Source organism: Maniola hyperantus, chromosome 20 (assembly GCF_902806685.2).
Source record: "Maniola hyperantus chromosome 20, iAphHyp1.2, whole genome shotgun sequence".
Lineage (NCBI taxonomy): Eukaryota > Metazoa > Arthropoda > Insecta > Lepidoptera > Nymphalidae > Maniola > Maniola hyperantus.
The window spans coordinates 2,186,574-2,202,258 of NC_048555.1; the positions used below are offsets into that span (position 1 = coordinate 2,186,574).

Here is a 15,685-nt window from a genome sequence, read left to right on the forward strand (position 1 = left end):
ACTAGAATATTTTTTATATTTAAACATTTAGTTACACCCATATTGTGGCTAATTCCATTGTACACAATCTCTAAACTAAACTAAAATGGCATGTCTAAATCTAATGCTATCCCTTTCATAATGTTGCTTGGGGAAAAGGATGGCACTAAATTTAGACCTGTTAATTTAGTTTAGTTTAGAGATTGTGTACAAGAGAATCGGCCCCAGTATCCATACTAATATTATAAATGCGAAAGTGTGTCTGCTAGATTTTCACGGCCCAACAGCTTTACCGATTTCGATGACATTTGGTACAGAGGTAGCTTACATCCCGGGGAAGGACATAGGCTACTTTTATCCCGGAAAATCGAGTTCCCACGGGATTTTTAAAAACCGAAACATACGCGGACGAAGTCGCGTGCATCGCCTAGTATTGAAATAAGATTTACATTTTACATACACAAAAATTCTTTGGGACTATGCATTTAAGAGATCTTACAGACGAACGAACTGACGAACTTTACCTGCGACAAAGCAACGACTTCAGTCGATCTATAGTGATGACATATATTTCTAGCAAAATAAGCCTTAACAATATAGAGATTCTAAATATAAGCTATATGAAATAAATAAAATGGAATTGACCGTGGAACGTTAAAATGAAATAATAATTATTGGAACTCAATAATTATACTCAATAATTACAAAGGAATGTTTGATAGAAATGTGATTCCTAAAAATACCTGTATTTTTAGGAATCACGTCAGGGTGGATTAAAAAATACTAATAACTTCTTTATTTTACGTAATACTGAATACTTGTTCTATGATTTTAAAATACGGTATTTGCCTATGTGAAAAATAAATTATTTCTCAGTGATTATTAAATAGAGGGTCTTCCTAAATACGTAAAATCCACGTCTTTTGTTAGTTTTAAGTGCAATAACCATTTTAAATTATCGATTAAACTAAAAAAGATTCCGACGAATTGAGACCCTCCTCCTTTTTTTGAAGTCGGTTAAAAAAAGCACGTCAAATCATTGTGACGTCACATGCCAATATTTCATAGAAGCTCGCATACTAATAATAGTCAAATACCGGATTTTAGTTCATATAAAAAATAAATAAACTGCATGGCGGCTCTAAAGGTGGACTTTTTGAGTCGAGCATAATATGTGTCAGTGTTGCTCCATATGAAATCCTTACATTTGCATAGGACATTAATCTGCCACTCAAAGGCGTCGCGGCGTCGGTGACGTTCGACTCGAAAGTCCACTTAAAAAGATATACCTTCGTATCGCTGCGCTCGAATGACGTAAGACGTTTCCTACATATGCATAGTACATTAATCAGCCGCTTTTTATTTTAACTGGTTTTACGGCTCTGGGTTCTAGCCTTAACACTGCCACTCTGCCTAGTGTCAGTTTAGGCAGAGGTTTGGCTCGCAAATCCACCTATGTGCGAGGCGTACGGTCATCGGCGGACGATCGGCAAGTGCCTACTTTTTTTTTGTTCAATATACTTACAGTACGCAACAGCAAGTTAAACTTAATCTGAGTATAAGTTTATAAGTTAGAATATAAGTTTACATACATAAGTACATTTTAATACGTAGATTACAGTTATTTTTAAGGAGCGTCAGCTCGCCAACAAACTGGCTCACAACAGTTTGGCGAGAAAATAATAATGTAAATATTTGGTGTACCTACGATTGTTATAAATAAAAAAAAAAAAAAAAAAGTAATACATCGATCTTTATATAGCAGATTTGTAGAGCGTTGTCTCTGTCGTTGAGACCGACAAAACGTCATATAGGTACGAGTGACAGAGACAACATTCTACAAAGCCGAAACGTCATTCTAAAGGCCGATGTACATTACTTTCTGCCGCGTAATGTATTAAGATTTGTGTAAAAGAATAAAAGGTGTTTAGTAGAAAAGTAAGAGGTTATAAGTATTTTTGAAATATCCCTGTACGCAATAATTAATGTTTAGCTCTGTGGCAGTTCAAACAGGCACCGGCCCCGGCGCCTCCTGCGGCTCCTCTTTAGCGAAAGAGAGGAACACCTCCTCGAGCGTGGTCTCCGTCACGGAGTAGTCCTCCAGCAGGTCCGCGAACTCCGCTCGAAGCTGTTCCAGCTCCGCGAATAGCTCGCTGTAGCGCATCGTTTCGTTGATGTGGTAGTGCAACATGGTCTATAAGGAATATTTCATCATCATCATGATCAACCCATCGCCGGCTCACTACAGAGCGCGGGTCTCCTCTCAGATCGAGAAGGGTTTTGGCCATAGTCTACCACGCTGGCCATGTGCGGATTGGTAGACTTCACACACCTTTGAGAACATTACGGAGAACTCTTAGGCATGCAGGTTTCCTCACGATGTTTCCCTTCACCGTTAAAGCAAGTGATATTTAATTACTTAAAACGCACATAACTCCGAAAAGTTAGAGGTACGTGCCCGGGATCGAACCCCCGACCTCCGATTAGAAGGCAGACGTCCTAACCACTAGGCTATCACAGCTTAAGGAATATTTAGCGCTAATAAATTATCTTCTGATTATATAAAAGGAAAAGCTGACTGAATGATCTATCAACGCACAGCTCAAACTACTGGGTTGAAGTTCGGCATGCAGAAATAGTACGCGGCTGAAAGTAATGTACATCGACCTTTAGAAGGAGAAAGCAGATTTGTAGAGCGTTGTCTTAATCGTTGAGACCGACAAAACGTCCGACCGACAACGCGCCCTACAAAGCCGAAACGTCATTCTAAAGGCCGATGTACATTACTTTCTGCCGCGTACTGATTATGATGTAGACATCCACTAAGAAAAGATTTTTGAAAATTCAATCCCTAATGGAGTAAAATAAGGGTTCGAAATTTGTGTAGTCCACGCGGACAAAGTCGCGGGAATAAGCTAGTACTTGAATAAAAGACGACATGCAAAGTGTCGTAGGGAGCCGCTGGATTCAGGCGGTGTGTGTGGAAGTCCCTACAAGAGACCTTTTCCTCTGAGAAGAGGAAGATTAGCTAGTATGAAATGTTATAATTACCGTGTGTTCGTCACGCAATGTGCAGTTGAACTTCTGTTGCAGCGCCGCTTTCAGCCGCGATACGTCCGGCTTAGCGCTGTCGGTTACTGAAAATTAACAATTTATAAATTACTAGCTAATGCCCGCGACTTTTTTCATTTTCCGGGATTTTCCGGGATAAAAAGTAGCCTATGTGTTAATCCAGGGTATAATCTATCTCCATTCCAAATTTCAGCCAAATCCGTCCAGTAGTTATTGCGTGAAGGTGTAATATGTACGAATTGACAGTTTAAACGTAGCATGTTCATATTAGCTGTAACATAAAAATGCAACTCCTCAATATATCGAAGTAGGTTGCCTGCACATCGGATTGAAAGAGAGGTGATGCAAAATTATGTAGGTTAGGTAGTTAAGCAATAAGATTTAAACAATAGTATGTAAGATTTATTTATTGTTATTGTTAGTCCATAAGCGAGAGTAGATCATAAGCCGGCTCTCAATAAACATCATTCACCGTTGCCGCATTTAATTATTACCATACGGCCACAACATATCTCATGGCGACCCTTGCCAGTCGGTGCATGCCTAATCTAAGTGCGTGCACCGGCTGGGCACCGATCAAGAAGAAAACTACACAATTTAATTTTCAAAAGAATATCAAGATTCAAGACTCAACTAAAACAAAAAGAAAATAATTCCACGTCCTGTATGAAACACTAACATCAAGAAATAAGTTCAAAAATGAATCGCTTATGAACAGAAGACAATCTCAAGCTTCATTGATCGGCCCAGCATCATCGTGCGTCCAGGGTTATCCCGGCCACAACTAGGAGGTGTCCAGGGTATTCCCGGCCCAGTTCGAGGAGTCCAGGGTGTTCCCGGCCCATTAAGATGCAGTAAAGAAGAGGCGCAGACTCCAGACCTCCGGACCTGATGACCAAAACCAATCCTGACGACGACGGCGACTACACGGCGGTCACGAAATTGATTGATAAAATGCGTCGCTAATAGTTAAAGTAAGTGCAATTTATCTCTCGTAATGGGCAAATAGGTAGAATGTGTAGGAATTGTAATTTTTTTGGGTAGATAATTTAATTTTGTACGTATAGGTTAGGAGAATATTGGTTTTTTTTTAATAAATAATACTTGCTCCACTATCTACTAATAAATTCCGTTCGTGCTTTATTTGTAAGATTTTATATAGTGTGTAGGATAGTTTAAAATAATAATGGATAGTCAATAAATGAATAGGTCCTTATTTTTTTCGTAAATATTCGGTGTTAAAATCGAAATATAATAATTCAGAGAATTATAACGGTGTCATCGCGTGGTCAACGACACACGCGTACCCGAACATTTTGTATTGTTATACGAGACAATGGTTTTGCTGGAGATGCAATTTGCAAATACAAGGAAATGAATATGAAATAAGGAGAATTTTTCCCCTACAGACGTTTTTCGTCTAGTTTCGCGCTAGTTTGGACGATATAAGACTATACCCGGCTTTGACAAATTAGGACTCTGCAAACCAAAGGCTTGATCACCCTTCGGCTGTAGAAGTGCTATAGGTATAAAATATACAATATTTATTTTGGGATTGAGACATACTGACGTAGGAAGATGATTATTATTTATTTATTTGGACGCGATGTTTTGCGCATATTTAGTACCTCCTCATTCAACTATATATTTGTCTAGACTCTTGATCATTATCTACCGCGCTGGTGTTAGTGAAAGACCTAGAATTTTTATGAAAAGTTGAATGTTAGTGAAATACTTATTGAAAGAAATAAGTTTGATGAAGATTATAAGTCTTATGAAAAATGCTTGCAAGCATGTTATGTTAAATATTTATTAGGAGAGTACGCGCCGCGTTTGTTGATTTGTTTATTTATTTGTATTATGTGAAGAAGTAACTTGAAAGGAAGATGAAGACTAGGAGAGATTTATTTTGACTGTCCAGGAAATATAAATACCTGAGAATGAGATGTTCAATAATAGGTAATCTTGTAGGTTATGGAATAGAAACCTTATATTTACCGTCTTACGACGATGCTACGACAGCAGCTGTATACTGATGATGAGGACGATTTGATAGGTCAAAGAATCTTTTGAAGTCGATTTGTGAAATCGATATCTCAGCTTCTACATATCTAATACCTATGATTCTATTTTGAAATTATTTTATTATGATGAGATTTTTCGAAACTTTTGTAAAAGTTAAATCATTGACTGTGCACTTAATAGATTACGATTTTTCTATTTATAAGTAAGGTTGAAAATATGCCCATACGAAGTAAGAGATAAGATAAATTGCACTTTAAGCACAGGAAGTAACTAAAAAAAAATGTTTCCTTACATAATTTAATTTTATTTAGCATTAGATTTTATTTTTGTGATTGTCATCATCTTTTCTTCTGATTCGATGTAGCGTCTAACATTTTTTTTCTTTTAAGGGGAGGGGTAACCGCATACATTTTCAGGGGAGTTGTAATATGTACGAATTGACAGTTTAAACGTAGCATGTTCATATTAGCTGTAACATAAAAATGCAACTCCTCAATATATCGAAGTAGGTTGCCTGCACATCGGATTGAAAGAGAGGTGATGCAAAATTATGTAGGTTAGGTAGTTAAGCAATAAGATTTAAACAATAGTATGTAAGATTTATTTATTGTTATTGTTAGTCCATAAGCGAGAGTAGATCATAAGCCGGCTCTCAATAAACATCATTCACCGTTGCCGCATTTAATTATTACCATACGGCCACAACATATCTCAAAGGAGTAACAAACATACACACACCCACACATACAAACTCTCGCCTTATAATATTAGTCGGGACTAGTTGGAGATACTCCAAGTAACACGTGAGTTTCAGTTACAGATATTAACATTTCTAATTATACGCCTACGACGCGGCATTGACCTCGCGGCACTTATCTACGCAACGTTCGTTGCTCTCTAGTGTAGGTCAGAACTCAGATGTTTTATTTGCAATACATTGCAAACTTTTAAAAAATAGGAATTTTTTCGCGTTTTTGGTGGTATCTCCAATATAGTTAGTATATAGTCGACGCATTTTAAACTGAGTCGTCAAGTTATCTGTCTGTTTCGCAGGCACCTACGACCTGTAAGTGCGAGCGAAACAAACAGATAACTCGATGACTCAGTTTAAAATGCGTCGAATATAGTACATATCCAATATAGAAAATAGTTTTCAACAGGTACAAAAAGACGGTCTTATCTAAGGGCGGAAGATCTACCTATTGTTACGATTGAGCTCAAAACACACTGCTCCTGAACAGATATCACTCACGATAGTTAAGAGCCCTCGCCCACGGCGACTTTTTGTAGCGATGCTGTCGCGCGTTTACTAAACGCACGCCAGCATCACTACTAACGCGTGTTAGTCGCATTTGCAACGCGCTACTGCATCACGACTGTATCAATGCAAACGCGCGACTTTGTCGCATGACATCGGGGGAAGTACGGAGGGAGGGTGGCGCGTGAATAGAGAACCGAGCATCAGTGCAACATTTTTTCTCGTTTGCATCGACACAGAAGCGCGACAATATCGCATTTGCATCGCGACTGAATCTGAGACCGTGGGCGAGGGCACACAGCTAGCGACCGCTTCGCGACCGCTTCGCGACTGTATCGATGCGGACGCGCGACAGCATCGCTACTGTATTGCTACAAAAAGTCGCCGTGGGCGAGGGCTCTTAAACGTGATAATAAAATAAATGTTCACCATCCGTGGCGTCAGTTTGCGGGGCGAGCTTGAGCAGCACGGCGTGCCCGGCGGCGTGCGCGGCGCGCAGCGCGGCCGCCTCGCCCAGCGCCACCACGCGCCCCGCCGACATGATGGCGATGCGCCCGCACAGCGCCTCCATCTCGTCCATACTGGGGACGACACATACGCGTTTAACACTGGAATTCATACTCCAGATATGGGCTTCTCTAGGGGACCATTCAGACATATCGTGTCATAGACAACCTTTATGCAAGCATTAAGGTTGCTCATACACACAGTGCCACACGGGCACTGCGTTGTCACCCTGGCAGAAAGTATGGCGTTGCGACGGACCATTCCTCCCCGCCTCGTCTCTCTGGTCCCAAGTCCGGTTCGCGGTGCGGCGTCGCACGACGTCATAACGCATCGTGTGGCATGGTACAGCGATGTCTGTGTGGGATGACGCAGCGGCACCGCTGAGGCATCGTGTGTCTTCACTCTTAGAGCTGTTTATTGGAGTACTTTTTGGGCGCACTGTACCTGTGCGAAGTGATGACGAGGGCCCGCGTCCTGGAGGCGCGCCGCACGGCCGCCCACACGCGGCGCCGCGCGGCCACGTCCACGCCGGCGGTGGGCTCGTCAAGCAAGGTCACAGCGCCGCCGCAGCTCAGCGCCGCGGCCGCCGCCAGCCGCCGTGCGCAACCACCCGAGTAACCCGACACCGGCCGCTGGGCATACTTCTGCAGACCTGAACCAAACAACATGTCGATATGAGCCCGATGATCTTTGTCAGTCCTAGCACAGACTACGGTCTATTTGGGCTGCAAATTGCAAAAACCACAGTTTTTATCTAGTGCTTTGGTCTAAAAGTGTGGTGTAAAGTGTTCACTTTTCTAAGTCTATAAATAAAGAAATAAGTTTCTGATGGCGGTGTCAACTGACATGTCAATTTTAGTCCTTAATCTAAGGGTAAACCATAGAGCTAATATGGCGAGTGCGTTCTTAAAAGTTAGTACTATACGGGCCTCGAGGCTCCTCGCTGTTCTTTCAGGTCTGGAGCTTTCCTGTATTGTTCTGTTTCTATGTACAGGGACGAGACCACGCTGTTTGCGCAGTTTTTGAAGTGATGGAGGTTCATGTGAGGTATCTAGTCCTGTAGACAAGTATTAATAATAAAATTTTTTACTTGATACTTGAACTCACCCACGATCTCTATCCACGTCTTGGCCTCGGTCTGCACGTCGTGGGGCGCGAGGCCGCGCAGCGTGAGCAGCAGTATCAAGTTGTCGTGTCCGCTCAGGAAGTCGTCCAGACCAGAGAACTGCGGGCAGTACCCCAGCGACTGCAGGTACTGGTGGACGGAGAAAGCTTGATATGATTATCATGAAATACTAGCTGATCTCTATCGTCACCGCGTACGTTCATGGTTATGAAACCTTCAAGCAAGTGACGTAAACAACTGTCATCATCATGGTCAACCCATCGCTGGCTCACTACAGAGCACGGGTCTCTTCTCTGCGTGAGAAGGGTTTTGGCCATGGTCTACCACGCTGGCCATGTGCGGATTGGTAGACTTCACACACCATTGAGAACATTATGGAGAACTCTCAGGCATGCAAGTTTCCTCACGACGTTTTCCTTCACCGTTAAAGCAAGTGATATTTAATTACTTAAAACACACATAACTCCGAAAAGTTAGTGGTGCGTGGCCGGGATCGAACCTCCGATTAGAAGGCGGACGTCCTAACCACTAGGCTATCACAGCAGCAAATAACGGTACAAAGTTTCAACAAAATCGGATGAACGATGCACAAATGAACCTCTTTTTATACATAATTCTACTGGGCGTTTCATTGGGTACGAACCTCTTTTTGTGAACGTATTTTTAGGGTCCCGTTCACGAAGGGTGCCAGCGGGACCCTATTACTAAGCCTCCGTTATCCGTCCGTCCATCCGTTTGTCTATCAGCGGGCTGTATCTCATGACCGTAATAGAGAGTTGAAATTTTCACAGAATGCTATTGCCGCTATAACAATTCCAAAATGGCTGCCATGAAAATTAAAAAATTAAAGAGAGCTATTTCTTGTACAATGGTAGGGAACCTTTTGTGTGCGAGTCCGACTCGCGCTTAACCAGTTTTTAATATATACACTTGTATTAGTATTGTAGCTTATGCTCGCGACTTCGTTGGCGTGGACTACACAAATTTCAAGCCCCTATTTCACCCCCTTAGGGGTTGAATTTTCAAAAATCCTTTCTTAGCAGATGTCTACGTCATAATGACTATCTGCATGCCAAATATCAGCCCGATCCGTCCAGTAGTTTGAGCTGTGAATTGATACTTGATAGATCAGTCAGTCAGTTAGTCAGTCAATCAGTCACCTTTTCCTTTTAAATATATATATATTTTTTTTTTATTCAGATACAAGTTAGCCCTTGACTGCAATCTCACCTGGTGGTAAGTGATGATGCAGTCTAAGATGATAGCGGGCTAACCTGGAAGGGGTATGGCAGTTTTTATTAAACCCATACCCCTTTGGTTTCTACACGGCATCGTACCGGAACGCTAAATTGCTTGGCGGCACGGCTTTGCCGGTAGGGTGGTAACTAGCCACGGCCGAAGCCTTCCACCAGACCAGACCAGAAATTTAGAAATTATAAAATTCCAAACCCCTGCCAGGAATCGAACCCGGGACTTCCCACTATTAAGACCACAGCACTCACCACTGCGCCAGGGAGGTCGTCGAATTATAATATATATTTAGATTACCTTGTATATAATAAATATATATTTAGATTACCTTGCCACTGGAATTTCCCATGAAGTGTCCGTCTGCATAGATGGTGCCGCGGGTAGTGCATTCGATTCCCGTCAGCATCTTGAACGTGGTGGACTTCCCCGCGCCGTTCACGCCCAGCAGTCCGAAACATTCACCTTAAATAAATACACCTTGAATCAGTACCCATAATATTATAAATGCGAAAGTGTGTTTATTTGTTGGTTTATTGGTTTGTCCTTCAATCACGTCACAACGGATCGACGTGATTTTTCGCACGGGTATAGTTAAAGATTTGGTGAGTGACATAGGCTACTTTTTATCCTGGGGAATCAAAGAGTTCCCACGGGATTTTTAAAAAACTAAATCCACGCGTACGAAGTCGCGGGCATCAGATAGTACAATAAGAGTGTCATAGAATAGATTTTTTTATTTTATTAAAATATACTTTTACAAGTGTTTTTGAACCGTCAGAATAATTTACTTCTGGTTCGGAATGCCGTTCTCACCGAGACGAACCAGCAAGAAACTCGGCGTTTGCTCTTTTCAAATGATCAATTGACTATTATGCTCAATTTCAAATGCTCAATAATATTATGCCATCCATATACTACAATTATAAATGCGAAAGTCTGTCTGTCTGTCTGCTAGCTTTTCACGGCCCAAGAGTTTAACCGATTTCGATGAAATTTGGTGTAGAGTTAGCTTACATCCCAGGGACGCACATAACTCTTTGATTTTCTGGGATAAAAAGTAGCCTATGTCCGTCCCTGGGATGTAAGCTAACTCTGTAGGTACCAAATTATTATTTTCAGATAGGTTACAAATCGGTTAGTGTTGGGCCGTGAAAAGCTAATTGCCGTGTAGAAACCAAAGGGGTATGGGTTTAATAAAAACTGCCATACCCCTTCCAGGTTAGCCCGCTATCATCTTAGGCTGCATCATCACTTACCACCAGGTGAGATTGCAGTCAAGGGCTAACTTGTATCTGAATAAAAAAAAAAAAAGCTAGCAGATAGACAGATAGACGTCTGTCTATCTATATAAATAATTTATTTATTTACCCTGTTTGACTGAGAAGTCCACCCCTCGCACGGCGTTGCACGACTTGCCAAAGATCCGCCAGTAGTTCTTGTGTACGCCGCTCACTAGCATCGCGTCTGGGATTTGTTTCTTTGCTGTGAACAACAACACTTTCATAACTCAACTTACGTAGGCGGTTGCCAATTTTTTTTTTTAAATAAAGAATATTAGCCATATTAAATGACTAATATTCCCCTTTCCTCTCCAATTAAGCGTCAGGCTTGTGCTAGGAGTAGGTACGACAATAGTGCAACGGGCGGGGTTTGAACCGTCGACCTTTCGGTTTTCAGTCCACTCCTATATCGGTTGAGCTATTGAGGCTTAAATTGGGTATTTGACTCCCAATTTTTTTATTACTTCATTATAAACTAGGATAAAAATAATGACGTAATTAGCATTTCAATATTTCTGATTAGACAGAGATAGCGATATAGCATTTTGACGTCACACCTTACTAATGCCATAGTAGCTTCATGCGGTTTCATACAAATTTTCGTCTTGTGAGAAAGGGATAGAAGACCCTCCCAATCCAAAATTAAAATGCCTGTAACTTTGTAAATCTTAGTTGGATTTTAATATTTTTTTCAGCGTACGTCATTATTTTTATCCTAGTTAAAGTTGTATCGGTAAAGTAAATGTGTGCGTTTGCTAGCGCTTGTTCACGACTGACTGATCCGACACGCACACTTACGCAATGTGCTACATCGCAAATCGCAAATCGCCAGAACTATACCCACTAACTATATCGTCATGTTGAAAATTGCTGGCGTACTATTACTTATTTCGTCGTCGTCGTCGTACCGAAAAGAGCCGATTGACTTTTTTTTAAATTATAGAGCTGTACGGGAGCGGCGGTGTGCGGGCTCGCCCGTACCAAAGGGAGATCTCCCACCGAGCGGTTGGTTGTGCTCGGTAGCGCCAGCTGGGCCGACGGTTGTATCTTAAAACTTCTATATATAGTTCAGACTAGCTGATCCCCGCGGCTTCGCCCGCGTAGATTTAGGTTTTTAAAGATCCCGTATAGCCTATGTCACTCAGGAATAATGTAGCTTTCTACTGGTGAAAGAATTTTTAAAATCGGTTCAGTAGTTCTAAAGATTACCCCCTACAAACAAACTTAACGACATTACCTCTTTATATAATACAACGGGCCGTGCAGCAGAAATCGTAATATTTTAATTTCGCCATAACTTCAAAACCAAACGTCCAATTTTAATCATTCAAAGACCAAATATTATCTCCATAAACTGTTCTTAGTGATGAAATCATTTATTTTGATAAGGATTAATAGCATGAGTAAAATAAACGCGTTTAAATGTAGTCCAAAAAAAATTCAAGATTTTTAAATAAAAAAATGGTTGCTGTGCCTCACTCGACATAGATGGGTATAGTGTGTCGCGGACTTTTTTGTAGATATTTATAAGATCTACAATTAATTAGAACATTTTATGGTTCTATCTTTTATAGTTTAGGCAGCGTACGCAAAATAAGTAACTTTTCTGGTTGATTTTTTACACCTTGTGTCCGAAAAACCCAAATATCTTACGGAACCCTATTTTTTTTCCAAAATAAAATATAGCCTATGTTACTCGTGGATAATGTAGCTTTCGAATGGTGAAAGAATTTTTAAAATCGGTCCAGTAGTTTTTGAGCCTATTCAGTACAAACAAACAAACAAAGTTTTCCTCTTTATAATATTAGTGTAGATTGCAGAAAACTCCGTTAGCGCGAGTATTGTCGGCGGTACAATTGTTCGGGACTACGTAATGAAATGTTATCGATTGAACAGCGCCATCTAGTTGCATCTGTGGCAACCGCCACAGAGCAATTTTCGAGTAAGTGGGAGAATGCGATATACTTACGAAGTGTTATAGCCTTGTCTACGTAGGCCTTCTCGGAGCGCACCATCTCGTGCAATCCCACGGGCGAGGAGGGCCGGTAGCGCGCGTTGAACACGCGGTCGAACAGACGGTTGAACACGCCGTGCTCTGTTAGCACCACTATAGTCTGCGAAGTAGGAACAGAGCTATACTATGAGCAGTAATATTTTTTTAAAAAGTGAATACATCTTTAGTCACGTTGAGCGATTTTTGGTAACGGCAAAATTTAGGGGTTTCCATATGAGTTATGGGTTCGGGTCACATGACAGGATGTGACGTGTTACGCCGGATTGGCGACGGTAATGGTTTTAATTTACGAATTATGAAATTTTGATTTTTGATACTACAATTATTAATTTGAAAATCCAAAAAATACCCACTGCTGTTTCGTAATTTTAAGTTTTTTTTATCTTATCTTCATCCATACTAATATTATAAATGCGAAAGTGTGCCTGTCTGTCTGTCTGCTAGCTTTTCACGGCTCAACCGCTCATCCGATTTTGACGAAATTTGGTACAGAGCTAGCTTGCATCAAAGCAAGGTAGGAAAAACAAAGAGTTTCCACGGGATTAAAAAAAATTTAATCCACGCGGACGAAGTCGCAGGCATCATCTAGTATTTTTATATTTTTTTAAGTCACGCGGGAACTTTTTGACTTTTCCGAGATAAACTGCAAGTCTAAGTATCTAACTACAACCATGCAAAAAACCACGTCAATCCATTGCTCCGTTGCATCGTGATTGAAGGACAAACCAACAAACCAAACATACATATTTATAATGTTTGTATGATGGGTAGTGATTAGAGTATATTATCAGTACTTACCATATAAACAATGAACTGAAACAGTAGGATCAGTATGTCTTTGCCTGGTGCATACTTGTCGAAACAGAAGTAGCAGTTCGGTTTAACTCCTTCCACTAAAACAAAAAAAAAAGACTTTCAGCAGTGCTTGCGATTCGAGTAGCACTCACCATATGTCTTGTGAATTACTATTGTTTCTCACGCTTTCCAGTTGATAAAAATATTTATTTTCATTTGTTCAAAACCAAAATATTTTCTTTTTTTAATAACTCTGTTTCGTGTGACGTCATGATAGCCCATGAACCTAAATGGCGGATAGCATTTTTGCGGGGAAATTTAAATGCATTTTTATTGCACTTATCGATTGAAAAAAAATATTGTAATTTTTTGGTAGTTTATTTAGGGTCAAATTAAGACACTTTGAAAAAAGGGTACCACAACAACTTTTTGAGGTTAAATTCTGGCAAAAGAATGGGCAGACATTCATGTTCAGTACGCACTGTGCGTTCAATTGCGCATTATACATGCTCCTCCCGACGGCCATGGCGAGCGTGTGAGCGGGTATGGCGAAGCTGACTACGAGTATGTATGGCCAGTTCGGGTCGCTCCTTTGTCCCACACTCAACGCACTATTTATTGCTATATCTAGATTTTACCTAACCTCTGACATATAATATTGACTGTATAATATCCTCACTCTGTGATATTAATATGGATAAGATATGACTCACGACAGTCTGAACGATAAAATAAGTATAGCTCAATTACTCACCGCAACACTTCTCGATCTTAAGTTCGGACAAACGAGGTATGTTCGGACAGACGTTCATGTTAAGAACGCACTGTGCGTTCGACTGCGCACTATACACGCTCCTCCCGACGGCCATGGCGAGCGTGTGAGCGGGCATGGTGTAGCTGATCAACACGATAAGGAAGTGGCCGAAACCAGCTGGTTCGTCGGTGATGAAATCTGACGCTATCGAAATGGACGGCGTTACGAGACCTAGAACAAAAAGATTTTTGAAGTGAAGCTTCTTTACGGGTGCTTAGGATGAGTACCTGAATATGGAAATAAGTTAAAAGTAAAAAAAAATTAAAGTAAAATATTCTTCAGGCACATTTGGTGATTTTGGGGTGAGCAAAAACTTCAAGATCGTGTCACCGACATGTTAATGTTAATAGTACTCAGGTTTCACTGAACTTTTTTGAAGACTGCTTTTTTGAAGTGAAGCTCATTTACGGACGTTTCGGATGGGTATTGGGGCCGATTCTTTTGTACACAATCTCTAAACTAAACTAAATTAACAGGTCTAAATTTAGTGCTATCCTTTTCCGCAAGCAACATTATAAAAGGGATAGCAATAGAAATTGTGTACAACAGAATTAGCCGCACTGGGTACCTTGCACACAACTGATTCTGTACCGTCGTATACATGATATAACAATATGTATTTCAATTTGGACGGAAGCTGATTTTTTTAGAGGGTTCCGCACCTCAAAAAGAAAAACGGAACCCTTATGGGATCATTTCGTTGTCTGTGTCTGTCAAGATACCTAGAGGGTACTTAGAATCATGAAATTTGGCAGGTAGGTAAGTCTTTGGCACACGTAAGGGGGAAAATTCGAAAACCGCGAATTTGTGGTTCCATCACGATAAAAAAAAATTAAAATGTGTTCATGAACTAATATTTAGTATTTTCAACTTTCAAAGTAAGATTACTATACCAAGTGGGGTGTCATATCAAAGGGCTTTACCAGTAGGGCGATTGTCTAAAACCTGCATCAATCATTATTACAATCTCAATTGTTCTGATTGGCTGAATTTGTGCGATTCTTGTTGCAACAATGCATTGTGGCCAATAGTGAGCGAGCATTAACCAATCAGAGATGATTGCGATCGTGACATTGTAGCTGTCAAACAACCGCGGTAGGGCCACTGTACATTCTAAAACAGATTTTTATTTATTTTTATTATGCTAAATAGTCTTTGTTTTATCGTACGAAATGTTGAAAAAATACGACTATATAGTACCTTTGGTGCGCGAGTCTGACTCGTACATGGCCGGTTTTTATTTATTACTAGATGATGCCCGCGACTTCGTCCGCGTGGATTAATGTTTTTTAAATCCCGTGGGAACTCATTGATTTTCCGGGATAAAAACTACCTCTGTACCAAATTTCATCAAAATCGGTTAAAACGTTGGGCCGTGAAAAGCTAGCAGACAGAGAGACAGACAGACAGACAGACACACTTTCACATTTATAATATTAGTACGGATTGGTTGTTATAGCGGCAATAGAAATACACATTCTGTGAAAATTTCGATTTTCACCTATCTAACTATTACGGTTCACGACATACAGCCCGCTCATAAATGGACGGACGGATGGCGGAC

The 15,685-nt window shown here is 40.7% G+C and overlaps 1 protein-coding gene across 1 annotated transcript in view; it reads right to left on the reverse strand.

Moving 5' to 3' along the window:
* Positions 1-213: 213 nt before the first annotated feature.
* Positions 214-15,685, reverse strand: part of LOC117991937 (phospholipid-transporting ATPase ABCA3-like) — a 47,166-nt gene continuing 31,694 nt past the window's right edge. Inside the window, exons 23-32 of the mRNA XM_034979578.2 lie at positions 14,062-14,292; positions 13,311-13,405; positions 12,468-12,612; positions 10,587-10,700; positions 9,547-9,680; positions 7,949-8,096; positions 7,286-7,493; positions 6,764-6,915; positions 3,031-3,116; positions 214-2,173 (exon numbers count right to left, since the gene is read on the reverse strand). Coding sequence (XP_034835469.2) covers positions 1,985-2,173; positions 3,031-3,116; positions 6,764-6,915; positions 7,286-7,493; positions 7,949-8,096; positions 9,547-9,680; positions 10,587-10,700; positions 12,468-12,612; positions 13,311-13,405; positions 14,062-14,292 — 1,502 coding nt within the window. The 3' untranslated portion in view covers positions 214-1,984. The remainder of the gene's footprint in view (positions 2,174-3,030; positions 3,117-6,763; positions 6,916-7,285; positions 7,494-7,948; positions 8,097-9,546; positions 9,681-10,586; positions 10,701-12,467; positions 12,613-13,310; positions 13,406-14,061; positions 14,293-15,685) is intronic.